Genomic DNA, 18,539 nt, shown 5'->3' with positions numbered 1-18,539 from the left:
TTGGATTCAGTGATGTTAGCTTCAGTAACATTAGCTTATGTAACTTTACATTCAGTCATGTTAGCTTCAGGAACGTTATCTTCAGTGATGTCAGCTTCAGTCACTTTAGCTTCAGTAACATTGGATTCAGTGATGTTAGCTTCAGTAACATTAGCTTATGTAACTTTACATTCAGTCATGTTAGCTTCAGGAACGTTATCTTCAGTGATGTCAGCTTCAGTCACTTTAGCTTCAGTAACATTGGATTCAGTGATGTTAGCTTCAGTAACATTAGCTTATGTAACTTTACATTCAGTCATGTTAGCTTCAGGAACGTTATCTTCAGTGATGTCAGCTTCAGTCACTTTAGCTTCAGTAACATTGGATTCAGTGATGTTAGCTTCAGTAACATTAGCTTATGTAACTTTACATTCAGTCATGTTAGCTTCAGGAACGTTATCTTCAGTGATGTCAGCTTCAGTCACTTTAGCTTCAGTAACATTGGATTCAGTGATGTTAGCTTCAGTAACATTAGCTTATGTAACTTTACATTCAGTCATGTTAGCTTCAGGAACGTTATCTTCAGTGATGTCAGCTTCAGTCACTTTAGCTTCAGTAACATTGGATTCAGTGATGTTAGCTTCAGTAACATTAGCTTATGTAACTTTACATTCAGTCATGTTAGCTTCAGGAACGTTATCTTCAGTGATGTCAGCTTCAGTCACTTTAGCTTCAGTCACGTTGGATTCAGTGATGTTAGCTTCAGTAACATTAGCTTATGTAACTTTACATTCAGTCATGTTAGCTTCAGGAACGTTATCTTCAGTGATGTCAGCTTCAGTCACTTTAGCTTCAGTAACATTGGATTCAGTCATGTTAGCTTCAGGAACGTTAGCTTCAGCAACATTAGCTTCAGTCATTGAGAGAAACAGTTGTGATGTCACATACCCGACTTTTACCCGGGTTTTAGTCTTTCTAATTACGTATTTTCAGTCATACTTAAACAGTTTTACGACAAAATGTCTCACCGTTAACTACCAAACATATTTTTTCCAAATTAAGGTCCAGTAGCAGTCCACCGGAAGGAGAGGGGCTTAAGTTCTCTATAATCTAGTAAATGATCCGAAGGCCAGAGGGGCATCTTCTGAACACTTTGTTGATTTTATTCAGCTACAAAACATTCCAGGGAGGCTGTACTTCCCTGCAAAATTATTTTAAAATAAATAAAAAACTGAATAAGCATCAATACGAAGCAAAAGATTTGGCTGCTTTCATGAAAGCTGGGCAGCTATTTGTTGTCCAGAGCTGAAAATCAGTGCTGGTAAAAACGTTTCTGGTCTCAGAAGACTCAGAGCAGAAGGCAGATTATAAAACCAATGTAAATTTGTGAATCCTTTATACCTGTAGTCAGTGGATTCATATTAAGCATTTAAAGTGTGTGTGTGTGTGTGTGTGTGTGTGTGTGTGTGTGTGTGTGTGTGTGTGTGTGTGTGTGTGTGTGTACCATCTGACTCGGCCACGATCACAGCGAAGTAACGGACGGCCCCGTTGGCGTCACTGAACCAGGAGCAGTTGAAGCGAAACAAGATGGAGGACGATGTGACCTTCGATGACCTCCCACTAACACGTACGCTGGGGGGCGGGGCCGGAGGGCCTGAAAGGAAACAGATTCATTAGACAGACTGTCAGCCAAATAAATTAAACAGCATAACGTTTATTTTGTTTTTCTTTGTCTTTTAAACTTTATTTTTACACTATTTTATATCATCTTTTTCATAATTGTCTATTTTTGACACGTCTCCACTTCCTCCCACTGCAAAAAAATAAAGCCAGAATATCCCGGACACGTAACAACATTGACTAATTATTATTAATAATGATTATTCTATAATATATGTTTTGGTTATTTTAAATTATAAGATGGTAAGTCAGAATTATGACTTATAAATCACCTCACTAGTAATTATGAGAGGTCAGACTTATGACGTTAAATGATTTACTTACAGTACTGCCATAATTATGAATATTTTAAGATTAGGTCATATATTTGACTTACCATGAGTGTATTTATTTCTGTCATGCCTACTTTTTCATGTTTTTGAAATGTGCTTCTGTAAAAAGGAAAAGCCTCCAAACAGAGAGAGAAACTTATCTCCCTCTGCTCAGTTTCTCTCAATAGAAAAAGGCTCTCAGGGACTTTACAGAGTCGTCGTCTTTTTATTTTTGTTCCTCGTCTTTTTCTTTCTGTCTCAGTCCAGTTGTGTCAGGATGATTTATAATGCAACACAGGCAGAGAGAGCGAGTGAGGAGGCAGACGGATGTGAACAAAGAAAGAAAAAGGGTTTTGGGTCACAGTGACTTTTTATGAAAAAGGAAAAAATAAGCAAGTGATCAGACCAGAGTATCTTTTCAACGCTGTGGTGAACAAACAAACTAAAGAAAGTTCCTTTGTCATTTGTTCTTTTGCACTGGCTGTTAATGTTAACACACAAACTACTTCTTATACAGAAATAAGTTGTTACTAACTAAACCTACTTCCTGTCTGTGGCTTTCATTGGTTCCTGCACACAAATATTTAGTTTAATGTTTAAAAAGGTTCAGAAATTTTCTAAAACATCTGCTCACTGTAGTTTCTTTCAAACAAACAGAGGGAAATAGTGCACTTGTTGGGGACTAGACAGAAAAAATTAAAAGTTGTATTTTAATTAATATTTACTGATCAGCTTTCTGACAAGCAGAGCTGAAATTAGGTTTAAAGGCCGTTTGTGACAACTGCATATAGAGATACTAATTTTGACAATTGTACAACAGGCTGTTTGAAACAATCAGCACAGAGATGTTTGATTTGTGTTCAATACAAGGTTATTATCGAAAACTAGGCATGGGAAAACAGTTTCGTTAACTGAAATAAAAAAAAATAAAAAATTTTACAACGATAAATAAATGAAACTGTATTGTCTTGTTTGCAAAATAAACAAATTATGCAGTAAATGGTTTGAGTTTTCGTCTTTGTCAATGTATTTCATAGGGACTACAACTAACACTGAAACTAATGAAAACTAAACTTAGCATTTTCAAAAAAACAAAAAAAACTTGCAAACTAAACTAAAAGTGTAAACAAAAAGTAAAAACGAAAATAAAAAATATAATAACCTTGTGTTTATTAGAGCCGGAACATATTGTGATCAAGTTTATTTCCAAGATCAAAACCCCTTGAGATGTACCATCTCATTTTCGAGGGCGTCCTGACCAAAAACATACGATAATACAAGACGACACAATATACAGCAAAAAACAAACACACTTACAATGGTAAACATTTAAGATTAAAAAAAGAAAACACACACACAAATTCTAGACACCAACACTAACAGTAAAACAGTACAGTAATAATTAAGGATAATTAACAGGAGCAGTCTGTCGTAAGGTGAGTAATACGAGCATTTTAAATGAACCTAGATACTATATAAGAAAAAAAGGAGTCATTTTGGACCCAGCTTATGTCTTTTAATAAACTAGATTAATACCAGCTTTTTCTTTTAATGGTGCCACCTGATTTAATCAATGACTAGTTTAAAACTAGCGGGCCGTTTTCAGAGAACAAACTTAATGATGAATTTCTGAATGAACCCAGTTTGGCTGTTCCCTCCGTCTCTCTGCGTCTCTCAGGGGAACAGTCCTATTTAAACACCAGACTCAACTACAGCACCTGGGGGGAGAGTGAGTGTGTGTTGTCCAAAAACCGGGATTTACTATACTTGTGGGGGCCACAATACTGGACCCATAAGTTTAAAGGGCTGTTTGAGAGTTGAATTAAGTTAAGTTTAGGGTAAAGGGCTAGGGAATGCATTATGTCAATGAAGATAAACATGAGTGTGAACTCACGGTCTATCATGGTAATGGTTGTATGAGTCGCAGGTGGACTCGTCTGTCCGGCTGACGACACTCTGACTGTCACTGAGTACTTCCTGTACGCCTCCAGGTGGTCCAGCGTTACCGCGGTGACGCCACCCGCCAGCCTCAGCGCCGAGGTCAGCTCCCCGTCATCGTGGCGACGACACTCGACCTCGTAGGAGTCGAAGTCGGCGAGGGGAGGCGACCAGGAGCAGGAGAGGGAGGACGAGGACAGAGGGAAGCAGTGAATGGACTTCAGTGGAGACGGACCTGGAGGAAGGAAGGAGACAAGGAGAGAGGAGAGGTGGGGAGATGAGGACACAGGGAGAGGAGGAGGAGGAGAGACAAGAGGAAACAAGTGGGAAGAGAAGGAGTGGTGCGAAGGAAAGGTAACGAAAGGAGGAGGAGAAATCGGCAGAGAAGAGTGTAGGAGTGGAAACGAGGGAAGGCAGAGAAGAAAAGGTGAGGCGATGAGGGAGAGGAAAGAAGTTGAGGAGGAAAGGAAAAGAGGGTATGAAGAGGTAGAGGAAAGGAAGGAAGGAGACAAGAGGAGAAAAGGAAATTAAAAGGAGGCAGGAAAGGAGATGATAAAGGTGAGGAAGAAAAGACAAGTGAGGTGAGGTGAGAAGAAAAGGAGTGAAGGAAGGAGTTCGGAGAGAAGAGGAAAGGGGAGAGTTGAGAAGAAATGTGAGGAAAGGAAAGAGGATAGGAGACATTCAAGAGAAGGAGAAAGGGAGGGAAAAGAGGATAGGAGGGAAGGAAATAAGAGACAAAGGAGAGCAGAAGGAGGAGTTAGTCCAATAAAATGATTTTATTTTGTGTTTTTTGCTGAGTCACCGTTCATGTTTCTCTTCTTTTGTATTTTCACAGGAAGGTCGTCTGTACTTTAACTAATGAGGGACGAGTCTGCCGCTCGTTTCGTCTGATGAGGCGATAAAAGCGTCTCTGAACGGGATGATGAATGTGTGAGAGGACGGAAAGACGAAGGTGAAGGAGAACACATTCATCTTTTTGTTTCTGTCTCCTCGAAGCAAACGGAAGATAAAAACCCCATAAACTCGCAGTTATTTATGGGAAAACATCAGCTGCTGTAGTTTAAACACGCAGACTTTCTTTCGGAATTGATCATTTACGAAACTGTCAAATGGCGACAGGATGTTCTTAAACTGCTGGTTTTTGTGACCAAACTATTGAACAATCGGTCTTTGTTCTATATTTTTCTTAATGTCAAAAAATCCCATGTGAAGTCTGTGGCGGTCAGCTCCAAGCCCATTGGTTCCTCCTGAGGACACGTCACAGATGCATGATGTAGTTTCAGGAGAAAATAGTGCACTTGTTGGGGACTATTTTCAGCGGCGGATGAATCCACATGTGGTTCTCTAGTGAGTACTTGAGGCAGCAGGACGGACTAATAATGTTATGTCAGAATCATGTGTGTTGTCATCCCCACAGCGTCAGATCGCTACGCTCTGTCACGTCTTTCGCCGTCTGTTACCAACGCACATGGTGCTAAAAATATACATAAAACAAAATAACAGAAAAGTCTAAGTAGGTGGGACAAAACCCGGACTTTCACCGAGGAGACCGGAGTTCGACTGCTGTGTGAAAGAAAGTCAACATTGATTCCTTTTACTGATGTTACATAAGTGGTGTTACTGAACCGTATTGGTCCAATTTTGACATTTTTTCCCCCTGAAACATGCGTCTTAAAAACTCACCTCGTCTCATTTCGGGCTGTATCACTTTTAATATACACCCACAACAACAGATGGCACCAAATGTCAGCAAAGCGCATGTTACCCTCCTGACTGAAGCCGTCCCAACTGAAACATGAGGACACGGCGACCGTTTCGAACAAAGCGGCTAAAAAAGTTGGTCAAGTTAAGCAACAGCTGAGGCGGAGCTGTGATACCAATTTTTACTTTTCCACTGAGATGGACAGCTACCGGTAGACTGTCTATTTTCATTTTTATGATATTTACTGAAAATATCATAAGTAATTTATTTACAAATGCGATAATCTGATCATTTTATTTACCTAGTAATTTTAAATGTGACTTTAAATGTAACATTATTTTATTTAAAAGATGTTAAAAACAACAACCTACCTTGTTTTTTATTATTATTATTAAAATATATTTTTTACTTTCAGTCTTTAAAAACAGAGGGGGGGGATCGTCTTATATTCAGACCAATATGGTAATTTAAGTCAGGTGAGTAATGTACTTATTTTAAGTCAAACCAGGATCTTTTCCTAAATCTAACCAAACTGCAACGTTTCAAAACGTTAACCACTAGTTTTATTTTGAAAGTTTAGCCATACATCGCATATTTATTCTTGCCAACTTGACCGCGGAGCCAGACACGTACAAAAAGGGCTGAAGGGTACCCAGGGAGTTAAAAAGTGACGGCTAGGGATGAGAACGGGTTGGTTTGTGTTCATGGTGATGAAGGAACATGTGACCCAGTGTAGCTGTGAGGCTCACTGATGCGTTTAAAAGTTTCTATGGCTCAGAGGAAGAAGAGACATCGAGCTGCGAGACACACACAGGATTCGTTAGGAGATGCATTCACTGTTTGGGTCTTTTCATTGGATGTTGGCTGTAAGTAAATATTGAATATCTCCAGACTGGACCCTGGCACTTATTTCCAGGAAAAACTCCCAAAATAACTCAGTAATAATCTCCTCAACCATTTGGCCTAGATGCATAATTCTGGTCTCCTTTGAAAGGTCAGAAGCGACACTTCCTCTGATAACACCCCTAACCTCTCTTCAGAACTCGCTTGTACTGACTGCACTATTTGTTAAATCTTACCTCTCCCTATGTTTCTATTGATGCCGTACGCGTTAACAGCTCTTACTAGTGTCTAAGTTGTTTCGGATAAAAGCGCCAAATGCAGATGTAACAGCTGTACAGTGAGTTGAAGTTAAGCGTTTGAGCTGGTCACCCAGTTTTTCACATCACTGCAGTCTCACTCCTGCAGCCGTATCTGGCAGGAAGCGGCTTCTTTTTGTACATATAAGTTGTATTTTCTTGTCTCCCCTGTGTGATCAGGCTCAGAAAAAAAGATCCTCTCTGTGCAGAATTCTTTATAAACCCTCAACGCCAAGGTCCCCACTGCACCACAGGAAGTTGGTGTGTACTCGCCACAATATACTGACTGTGTGTGTGTGTGTATTTCTGGTAAATACTGCATCACCTCTTTGGCTGACCTCAGCTGAAAGAAATGAGAAACTAGGTCAGTCCATACATATTTATAATGTGTGTTCAGTTTTATTCCTTCTGCCGATCAGTTTTGATCCCTGCAGCCAAAACAGAATGTGATTAAAAATCAGAAGAGGAAACAGAAGAGAGCCGCGTTTTCCTTCTGCTTTCAGGGCCTTTGTTATGTTCTGCCATCTAGTGGTTTTGATCTGATTCATGAAGAGCTTGAAGAGACTTTGAGCAACAATGAGAAGGACATCTTAAAGCCACAGCGCACAGTGATGTGACACGAGTGATCTTCCAGCTTTGTGTGGAACTTGAGCCCAGCACCCAAACGTATCAAGTCTCTCAGAAGAAGTTAAACCAGATCCCAGAGCGGGACTGAAGGTTATATAAGAGAGAGTCGTCGTTTTGCAGCACTCTCGGTCGTAGACATTTTGACGATGTGTTGAGGCTTTTCTGACTGTTGTGATTTGAAATATTATCTTTATTTAAAAAATGCATTTCTTGTCCAAAAAGGTACAATGCTCCCTTTAAAAAGCTCTTATGTTATTTAATTTAGAAAAATTCATCAGCTACAGAGGTAAAATATTGACCTGTGATGTTTTATGTGTATATGCAAATATGATGCCAAAATCAATAAATAGCTTCAATCTTATATTGATATTTACCACTGGCAACCCACGAGCGTGGCTTAAATATGCAAAATAAAAGTAATCTGACTCAGCAGCTTGAAATGATCCATCCAACCAAACATTTAGTTTCAGAATACCTATAATGGTGCTACATGTGCAGTATTTGCACACTCAGTGATGATGTTAAAAACTTTTTTGTGGACTATAGAGATTGTTTGCACAGAGGGGACACTTTCCATTTCTTATTTCAGCTACAGCCATTAAAAGGAAAAGTTTCTTATTTTGGGAAAATTTCCAACAGTGAGACGAGAGGATGAAAATTCTTGGCCGAAACCGAATATAATGAAAAAATTTGCCGAATACCAACCATTGCATAAATTAAATAGTCAAAATGAGCTTTTTCCTCAGTGTTTCCTGCAGGACGTGGAGAGACTATGGTGGGGGGTCCGGATCCCGAGAGGGTCCGGTAAAGTAAATTACATGTCCATTTATTTTTAATGGACACAAGTTTTATACTTTCTGTGAATATAATCCAATTATTCTTATTACCATCCAGTCCGACCCAGTCTGATAAATAATGTTGTATGTGGTTCTGCTACGGCGTAACACGAAGACTTCACAGCCTCACGGCTAACTTAATCTCCTTCTCCGAAATGAGTGACAGAAACACTCTTTTCTAAGAAGTCAGCCACAGATGGAGTGGACGCGCTGGGAGACGATTCAGCAGAACAGCGTCTGCAAACTTTTGTGTCTTTCTCTGACACTTTAAAATACTTCCAGACTGCCGACATGTCAGCGTAATTGTTGGGTAAAATTCGGTCTTTAGACGTATTAGGCCGAACACCGGAAGTGCTTTTTTTTGGCCAAATTATTTTGGTGACCGCACATTCGGTGCATCCCTAAAGATGATATCAACGTGAACGGAGATAGAGTCAGGACATGGTTAGCATAGCTCAGCTTAAATTGATTTGCAGTTTGGGTTTTTTTGGGGTAAATGTTTCCGAACTGTCGTCACGGTAGAAATTAAAACCTCATAAATTCAAATTCAAGACAATTTGATGAGTTTGGAATTTGTAAAACTGAGTTTAAGTCTTTTTCCACCTACTTGTCCTGACGCCTCTCTGGATTGGCCGGCTCCTGACTGCGGGCCCGGCCCCTGCTCCACTGATGGTCGCCACTGTGAAGTTGTAATATCGCCCTGGAAACATCCCGCCAAGGATGCGGCTGGTCAGGTCAGTCTGTGTGACTGACAGGCGGTCTGGAGGAGTCCACTGCAGGCTGAAGTTGTCGTAGTCCCCGGAGTTAGGACCGGACCAGGACAGCTCTATCGTGTCATTGGCCGTGCCTTGTTTGACTGACAGGTGGGTGGGCGGCTCTGGAACTGGAAGAAACATTAATAGTATTAATACAAATAGTTAATATTGTTTAAGTGTCATTAACTACAACTAAATCTGTGTTTAAGTGTTTGTGCTTACAGGTGCGTCCGACGGCTGAGATGTTATTGGCCAGCTCCCCGCTGTGCGTGATGACCTCAGCACGGTACAGCCTACCAGGGATCAGCCCAGAGAACACGTGACTCGTGTGCTCTGCCCCGAGCGTCTGGGCTCCCAGAGTGGCGCCAGAAACGTCGTACAATACCACCTTAAATCACACGTACACAACGGGTAAGATTTAGTAACAGTGCTGCAGGAAACCGAGGTTGTTTAAGAAGCAAGAAAATATCATTCAAAATTACTTTTAATTAAATTTTGCAATATGTGTTTTTTTACAGTGACTTGAAATCATGTTTTATATTAGCGATACGAAATCCGGTGGCTGACCGGGAAGCGTCCCCAGCGTGTTGTGTATCTGCTCTATAAAATGTATAAACCTGCTGATTCCCTCTTCTCAGCCTCAAGTTCATCCAGCACACACAAGGTCAACCAGACTCCATGTTTGTTCCTGTCTGAAGTCACATTTGCGTTTCAGTGAGATGACTGGGAACCGCCACTCTGAAACCGTTTAGTATAAACGGCAAGTCTGTGGTGCTGCACTGTTGTGTGTGTTTTTAAGATTAAAATACTAAAGAGGTGGAATTAAAATCTTATTTAGTGGTTGTACCAGAACAGGTTTACATGGTTTCATTAAAAAAAAAAAACACCATATTGTTCGTCTGCACATTGCTGCAGCTCCTCTTTTCACCCTGTGTTGAAGGCTTCGTTTTAGCTATGGAGTGATACATCTTGTCTCTAAATGATCTTTGTTGGGAGTTGCACATGCTCAGTTCCTAGTTAAGGACTACTAGCCAATAAGGAGCAGTAAGCTTCGGTTCAGCTGTACATGTTGCCGACCAGCTTGGCAACATGGACTGGAGCGAGAGTTTCAGAGCGGTGAGTTATTAATCTGTATCCATAAAGTTTTAACTGAGCTCTGTCTCTACATCACAGGAACAACTTTATGTCCACTGACTGCCTGGAGGGTAGCTAGTGTTTGGAAGGGAGAGGAGAGCTGTGTGCTGCAGCTCGCTGTTTTTGGTGTTTCTGAGGGCGTGTCGGAGTAGCCGCTTGGCGAGTGTTATATGAGGCGCATTTAGCTTTCATCCAAGGGAAGCGGCTGGACTACAAACGAGCTGTTTTTAGGCAGTTCAGAGCAGAGTTTTCTGTGGGAGATGGGAACTCCCTTTGGGCTTTTTCACTTTGCAAACCTGTTACATTCACAAAAAAAGAGATATAACTCAAAGGAGAGGGGAAAAGCCAAAAATCAGAATACCACCCCTTTAAACATTGCTTAAATCTGTTGTTATGTCTGAGGTATCCCACGTTTTAAAATCAGTTAAGATCTGAAAATCCTCTAGTGCGGACATTAGGGGAGTCCTGGATCATAACTTCTGAAACTTATCTTCTTATCTTCCAGCATCCATTACCTGATAGCTGCTCCTGCTTCCCTCTCCATGCTGCCAGCTGACCGTCAGTCTGTCCGTCCATCCTGAACTCTGAACCTGAAGAGACGAAACTGAAGACGGCACTGCGGAACAGAAAAGAAAGATGATAATAAAGAAGGTGATAAATAAGGAGTAAAAATAACAAAGAAGAAAGATGGTAAAGAATAAGAGGAAATAAGAGGAAAACAACAAAATGTAAATGTAGAAGAAAAGCAGAGCAGAAGATGGATGACGGGAAAGCAAATGGACTTGAAAAGAAGATGAGTGATGGAAGAAGAGATAGAACAGACAAAGAGAGAAGATGAAGAGAATAAAACATGAAGTTGGAGAGGACAAAAGGACGACGGCAAACAAAATAAAGATGAAGGAGAAGATGATAGATAATATAAGACAGAATCCAGTGTACCCATCAGTACTTATATGATAGCGGCGTTGTACTGACCGGTTCTGGCCAGCACGGCGGAGTCGCTGTTCATGCCTCTGCTCCAGCTCACCACCTGCAGTCTGTACAGACGTCCTGCTCGCAGGCCGGAGAACACACAGCTGTCTACAGCTGGACCGACCTTCTGCAGGTCTACCAGCTCCCCCGCCACCTAACACAGGTACAGTACGTCACACGGTGACATGAAGTACTATTTATCATAAATATATTACGTATCAAGATAAAAGTACATCAAATGTTTACATGTAAAATGTTTTATTAATCCCACCTGTTGATGCTCCTTCCTGCTCGCCACAGCGTCCTGTCTGTGATTGGTGGTTGCCTCTGTGACGCTGTAGAGCGACAGGTCGTAGATGTCGACGTGGCCGTCCGAGGGACGCCAGGAGAAAGAGAGAGAGGAGGTGTTGGTGGAGGTGACTGTTAGATTACTGACTGCAGCCGGACCTGGACAACAAACACAGAGAGGATTTAGATTTAGCAGGTCACAGTTCAGGACGCGTGAAATAAAATGTGAACTGCTCGTGAGAAAACGATCACTAGTTCCTTCCGTCATCATCGTCTGGTATTAACAGGAGGTTAGTTAAGGCAACTCTGGAATTAGGGGGTTGAAAGATGAAACCCACGACCCAAGGAGTCACATTCTGTCATTGAGTTACTTAGGGATGGAATTTTGCTTAAACGACCTCAAGGACCCCTGGACTGCCATCACTTTTATTTTTTTAATTTAAAATATCCAAACTTGATCTGAGCCTAAAGATTTACACAGCAAAACGCAGATTCATGAGCAAAATTGGGTTAAAAAAAAATTCTTTCACTTTTTTGTTTTCATCGGACTCTCTTACCCAGTGAGAACCACAATGGAAATAAGCTTTTATTGTGGTTGTATTCTCGTCGGGAACAGGTGATTACAGTTTTATAAATCTATCTGGGCGATGTGGCCAAAAATGTAATAACGATAAATATAATATCATTCAGTATCAATAATTATCAGGATAAATGTTACATCATTGTTTCTTCTCACAAATCTGAGGTAGAATATTCAAAACTATAGATAAAAACTTCTCAGTCCTTTTTTTCCCCTCAACAAAATAAATAGTAGAAAAATTAAATGCTAATTTGTTCACAATTTAAATGAATTAAATCCAACATTTAACAACAAAGCATCACAATAAACCTATGAATAAACTAACAACACAGAGGAACATGCGTCTTTGACCCAAGTCCTCTTCATAGTTGTTGTAACTTTAACTCACGTGTTTGTCCCTCTGCTGTGGCCTCCAGCGACGGGACGCCGCCGCTGAGCGTCGCCACCTTCACGCGGTACCACTTTCCTGACGTCAGACCTTCCAGACGCTCGCCTCGACTCTCTGCGGGAACCAACCGAGTGGCAAGAACGACGCCGGCCTCGTCCAATAACTGCAGACTGTAGCCGTCGTACACGCCCGACGGCTTCTCCCAGCTGACGGCGAGACTGTGGGTGGTGTGGTCGTTATCCGCCTGCAGGGCGGTGACTCTGGCCGGAGCTGCAGGGGGGAAATACAGTAATCAGCTTTTTAAAGGTTTTTCTCCAATTTAAATGAATCAGATCAAATCGTGTGGCGTCTTACCGGTCCTGCCTGTGGCTGTCTTCCTATTGGTTAGCGTCCCGCTCAGTGATTGGATGGTAATGGTGTAGGCGCGGCCTGGGATCAGATCCACGAAGTCCAGGGAGGAGACGTGTTTAGGGACAGTGCGAGTCTTGACGATGGCGCCATCCTGGAAACAGGATGTGACAGAAGAATATTCATGAAACCACCGTCTTATCAGTTCATCCATTTCTCTCCCTCGTTCATCCTTTCACCAGTTCACTGATCAATCTTTCATCCACCATCTCTATATTTTCCTTTAAAGTCGGGAGACACAAAATAATCTTCCGTCTCTTAACTCGTCTCCTGGATGTCAAATGCTGGAGCATCTTTATCTTCTGTCCTGTGAGAGGTGTGAAGTTACAATCAGTCCCATCAAAGATCAGATTAGACGGCCAAGCTGCTTTGTTTACAACTAAAACCCACAAGCTAACGGGTCGAGTGCCGTTACACCGGCTAGCTGATAGATTTGATAAATGTTTGTAGGAGAAAGAGAAAAGATGGATTTTGTTATATTTTATATTTTATATTTGTTATGTTATTAATCAGAAATGATCCCTGAGGGGAAACTCTTGTGTTACCATTGCTCACTAAGCACATCGAGGCAGAAAGGAATAGAAATAATAATAGAAAGCCAGTAAGTAGAAAATGTAAGAAATGTACAAATCTGAAAACATAAGTAAAATATAGGAGGAGTGAAGATTATTTGTATTTTAAAGTATTAACAGAAGTGTAATGATAAATAGTGGTATTAAGTATTAAAACAGAGAATACTGCGCAGTATGTCAGTTTAATAAGTTTCTGCCACTGAGGGAGGAGTTAAACAACGCACACACGAAGGACACGGGATAAGAAGCTAGAAAATGTATTTTTTATTTCATAGTTTCTTCAAGGAGAGTAAAAAAAAATCTTTTCATCGCTGGTCCTGAACAAGAAAATACATTTTCTCTGGCCTCTGTCTTCTATCGCCACTTTTAAACATCCTCCTGCAGCAGGTTTTAAGAAGAAGAAGATTTACTTTATTTAATTATTTAGTTATCATGTTAGTATACACACAGGTCTAAGTTATTGTCATGGCGACACGACTGCTTCATTTTTGTCTGTTACACTTTTTCACCTACTTGTTTTAAGTTGAAGTGCTTTTTTCTTTAAAAGATGACTTCATACGTTCAGGGGTTTTTCTGCTCTCTTTGAATAAATACTGAATTTACTCTTTTACTGTGAATTAGTTGGACTCACCGTGGTGGACAGAGAGACGTTGTACACGTCCAGGTCTCCGTCTCCAGGCGTCCAGGAGACCAACAGCCCGCCAACGGAGTCCGTCAGGCCGGAGCGAGGCCCCAGATGAAGGTTCCCGACTGCACTGGGGACTGGAGAGGACAGTCTGGGTTCAGCAGAGCCGGACTCAAGATGTTTAAAATCAAAGTTAGGCGATCGCCTCACCTGTCCGCCCCTCGATGTACTGCGGCCTCTGGTACGGCCCGCTGAACGTCGACACCACGATCTTATAAAGACGCCCGGGGGTCAGAGAGGTCAGCCGGTGACGTCGCACCTCGCTGCCCAACGTGACCGGAGGGAAAACCCGAGTGTCGTTGAAGAGCAGAGTGACCTGAAGACAAGCAGAGTGAAGAGCAGGACTAAAACTCCTCTGAGGCAGCAGCGATCACTAAAATCTTTGTCCTCAAAATACAGAATGAACGTTCTCAGTTAATGTCTGCGTTTATGGTGACTACATGAAGCTTAACGTCAGCAGCAGAAATTTGCCGGATGGATATTTATATATGTAGAAGTGTCACATAAAATCAGAATAGTAGCTGTAAAAGTCAGTAGGCCACATTAAACACTTACAATCACTTTTAAACTCCACTTCCTGATAATATGGTTAGTTCTTTGCCTAAAACAGACTCTAATCATCAGCAATACAAACGCTCACCTCATAGTGGTCCACGTCTCCGGGGGCGGGGCTCCAGGTGACGGTCAGTTCAGCTGTTCCTGCTTCACCTAGCGACAGATTTCCAACAGCTGACGGAACTGAAGGACAAACAAGACGTTAAAGCTCAAAACAGTCTATAAAAAGCATGTGTTTCATTTGTTTCCCCGCTTTCTGACTCACAGGTGCGTCCGTCGGTGGAGACACTGCTGACGTAGTCTCCGCTCCATGTTTCCACGGTGACAGTGTAGAGTCTCCCCGGCGTCAGAGACGAGAAGACGCACTCGTTGTGTCCGGCGGAGACGATCTTGTTCTGCAGCACGCTGTTGTTGTAGTGGATCAGAACCACGTAGCGGTCCAGATCCCCAGCTGCATGACGCCAGTACACCTGAAACACACGAGGAATAACACTTAACAAATATGACGGTAAAGCTGCAATGATTAGTCCCAGCTAATCTATGAAATTACTATTAAATTAATTACCAACTACTTTGATAATCAATTAGTCGTTCTGAGTCATTAATTAAGAGAAAATTTCCACACGATTTCAGCTTAAATGTGAATATTTCCCGGTTTCTCCTCTGACCTTCTCCAGCGGCCTGTACTACGAAGCGAAGTAACTGGATCCAGATAACTTCAGGAGTAACTTTGTGATGTCGGGTGTAAGATTAACCCGTACGACCAAAGGTGGACAGGTGTTAACCGAGGTCTGTTGCCTTGGTGATTTATGCCGCATCTCTAAACTGCTCCGAGCAGGTTTTGTTCGTGGTTAACTCGAGGTTTCCCTGTATACGTGGACTACACACCACATCTGTACTCAGTGTTAATGACGAGAAGTATTAATACACGCCACTTCATAAAATACATCATGTCAGAGAATATTCAAGTTTTTTACTTGTAGATTAATCCTGGAAATCAGATTATTCCCCCTCCGGCTTTTTTTTTTTTTTTTTTTTTTTTTTTATTACAATGGACCTTATGTGCAGTTGCACCTTTATATCCATCATATTACACATAAAAGAAGAGCCAATAAAATACATAATAGAGACTTACAAGCAAGAACACTGTGAAGATAATTACTAAATGCAATGCCAACAAGCCTCCCTGGCGTTGTCGGTCACCATGATATTAGATTTAGCCGTTAACGTGTCTCCTCATATCCTGACACAATCAACATGCATTCTTCCGAGGAAAATACAGAGCATGTGCCGTTGCAGAAAAACACCCCTCTTATGCGAATGCGCACCAACTAACATCTTATTCACAGTCGTCAACCCTGAGTTTACTCAGAGTAGGCCACTGATCTTGAGCTTTGAGAAACACTGATAAACATTGTTTTTCCACCATTTTTTGACAGCTTATAGACCAAACATCTAATCGATTAATCATGAAAATGACTGACAAATTAAATCGATAACAAAAATAATAATTAGTTGAAGTCGTATATGATGAGTGACGTTTCTAAAAATATTAAAAAAAAAAAGGCACAATGAATTAACATTTACTTGGATTTAAATGGAACAGCGGATAAACTACCCGAACTAAAAAAGACATTTTCCGTTTTATCAGTACACACTTCTGTTCTTTTCAGGGAACTAAAGGAAATTTACCAATAATTATATTACAATATTATGTCTAAAAAAAAACCTTTAAAAAGAAATTATTTCAGAATAAAAGCTGCTCACAGCTTGTCCACACGGAGGCTTTAACCTGTGCCGAGGCTTTGCAACCAGATTGTGTTTGTTTTAAGGGCTCACAAACCACAACGGTTGTGAAATACTGCGTTATAGTCATATATCCTGGCGAGCTCTGTGTCTTCTGCTGAGGTTTGACACAGGAAGTAACCTGCTGTAAATCTAATATCCATCAGGGCTGCAACTGAAACGATTGTTTTCATCGTCACTTATTGTGTCGATTAAGAGTTTAGTTGTTTGGTCAATAAAATGTCAGATAATAATAAAAACTAATTCCCAAAGCCCAAGATGACGCCATCAAATGTCTTGTTTTGTCCAAAATATATTCAGTTTACTGAGGAGAAAAAAAGACATTTAGAGTCTGGAATCAGAATTTTTTTTAAAATTGCTCAAACCGATTAATTGATTATCAAGATAGTTGGTCATTAATTCAATAGTCGACAACTATTATTAATTGATAAATCATTGCAGCTCTAAAGACCACAACACCATTCATAAGCACAGGGTGACACCATGATATATAATCAAGACTTTAAAACACACCTTGAGGAAGTCGTCTCTTGCAGAGTGAACAGCTGATGGGTTTTGCACAGTGGCCGGTTCTGCAACACAAACAACAAAATAATGTTTTAAAAAGTACAACATGTATGTTTTATACCAGCACATATGATCTTCATGCTTTACTTAGCTGTGACTTCAGGTTTGGGAAATAATCTAATTCAGTATTTGAGTGTAAATCTGAATAGAAAAGCACATCAACATTAATGTCACAGTAATCATGAACTCTCTCACGTGTTCGTGCTTGAACCGTGGTGGCGTTCTCCAAGCTTCCGCTCCGCGTCACTATGATGACCGAGTACAGTCGTCCGGCTACCAGCGATCTGAAGGAGCACTCGGGCGGCGAGGAGCGGGACACGGCCAGCGTGTGGACGGTTCTACTTCCCTCCTGAAGGCGAACCAGGTAGCTGTCTACGACGCCCACCGCTGGGCGCCAGGACACCTGCAGGGCGTCCGACCTGCCCATGTTGGCGACGGTTACCTCCGAGACCGATGCCGGGGCTGAAAGTAAAAGATGACAGCGGTCACAAAAGATTAATGTTTTTGTTTAGAAAAGATAACCATAGTTCAACCAACACGGCCTTCACATCAGATGTGTATTTCAGTAAATATAACATTTACACCAACGCAGTATTTATTTATTAATATCCATCTTCACCAACTCAAGCTGTTGGTCCAAACATTTTTCAAAGTCACATAACTTCATTTAAAATTATTTTGGCGATTCCAAAATTTCCAAAGATACTTTTAGGAAAGTATTTTGAACTGTATATAAAATTAGCGTGTTGCTGCCACCATTACAAAGAAAACTATGCTCAAAAGTTCTCATTTTAATGAGATGCTTTACAAGATTTTTTTAATTTCATAACATGTTTGTTATAACCTTTAAATTCAATTAATTTTATTTAAATAGCACCAAAACATAACAAGTTATTTCAAACTGTCATCAAAGCACCGACAGAGATCACTGATATTATGTCCAGGTATAATAATTAATATTTAACACGCCTCTGGAGAAACTAGGGGTTAAGTGTCTTGCTCACGGACATATTGGTGAATGTTGCTGTGGGAATCGAACCCGGGTTTTGGGAATTACACTTAGGCTTTTTTGCCAAGAAGATCTGTGCTGTAAGCTTGGAGCTGGAGTTGTGTTCATGTGTCTGTTTGCGTTCCCCTGCTTCCAGCCTTTATGCTAAGCTAGGCTAACTGCGTCCCGCCACAGCTCTGTGTAACACACAGACATGAGATCCATCCGAACATCTCACTGTCAGAGAGAAAAGGTTCCCGCTGGACGGCGCCAGCCAGTATGTTTTTAGTTCCATCTATCGACCAATAGGAGGCTATCTCGGGGGGCTGGGGGCGGGGTTTGTTTTTGTTTTCGCCGAGTGCCGATTGGTTGGCAGGTGAACACACATCCAGTCTGTCCTGAAAATAACTGGGACATTATGTGGGAACAAAAGGTGCTCTGAGCAGGAAGTGTGTGTGTGTGTGTGTGTGTGTGTGTGTGTGTGTGTGCGCAGGAAGCCTTTGAGCACTGGGAGTGTCTTTCTGTGTGTGTTTCATTCCAAACCTCATTTCTGGCATTTCGGCTATTGTTCTAAAAACTGCGATATTATCACCAAATACACTTTTACACACACACACACACACACACAC

At 41.2% G+C, this 18,539-nt stretch overlaps 1 protein-coding gene across 1 annotated transcript in view; it reads right to left on the bottom strand.

The window, feature by feature from the left end:
• The window catches only part of ptprb (protein tyrosine phosphatase receptor type b), a 65,422-nt gene that overhangs the window by 18,941 nt on the left and 27,942 nt on the right, over positions 1-18,539 (bottom strand). The window contains exons 12-26 of the mRNA XM_046038876.1: positions 17,118-17,384; positions 16,869-16,927; positions 14,815-15,019; positions 14,635-14,732; positions 14,145-14,310; positions 13,941-14,071; positions 12,684-12,831; positions 12,330-12,599; positions 11,345-11,520; positions 11,077-11,227; positions 10,617-10,717; positions 9,190-9,355; positions 8,820-9,095; positions 3,865-4,143; positions 1,484-1,633 (exon numbers count right to left, since the gene is read on the bottom strand). Coding sequence (XP_045894832.1) covers positions 1,484-1,633; positions 3,865-4,143; positions 8,820-9,095; positions 9,190-9,355; positions 10,617-10,717; positions 11,077-11,227; positions 11,345-11,520; positions 12,330-12,599; positions 12,684-12,831; positions 13,941-14,071; positions 14,145-14,310; positions 14,635-14,732; positions 14,815-15,019; positions 16,869-16,927; positions 17,118-17,384 — 2,643 coding nt within the window. The remainder of the gene's footprint in view (positions 1-1,483; positions 1,634-3,864; positions 4,144-8,819; positions 9,096-9,189; positions 9,356-10,616; positions 10,718-11,076; positions 11,228-11,344; positions 11,521-12,329; positions 12,600-12,683; positions 12,832-13,940; positions 14,072-14,144; positions 14,311-14,634; positions 14,733-14,814; positions 15,020-16,868; positions 16,928-17,117; positions 17,385-18,539) is intronic.

Source organism: Micropterus dolomieu, linkage group LG23 (genome assembly GCF_021292245.1).
Source record: "Micropterus dolomieu isolate WLL.071019.BEF.003 ecotype Adirondacks linkage group LG23, ASM2129224v1, whole genome shotgun sequence".
Taxonomy (NCBI): domain Eukaryota; kingdom Metazoa; phylum Chordata; class Actinopteri; order Centrarchiformes; family Centrarchidae; genus Micropterus; species Micropterus dolomieu.
The sequence above is the reverse complement of the archived record's forward strand: the minus strand, read 5'-3'. Positions and strand labels throughout refer to the sequence as shown.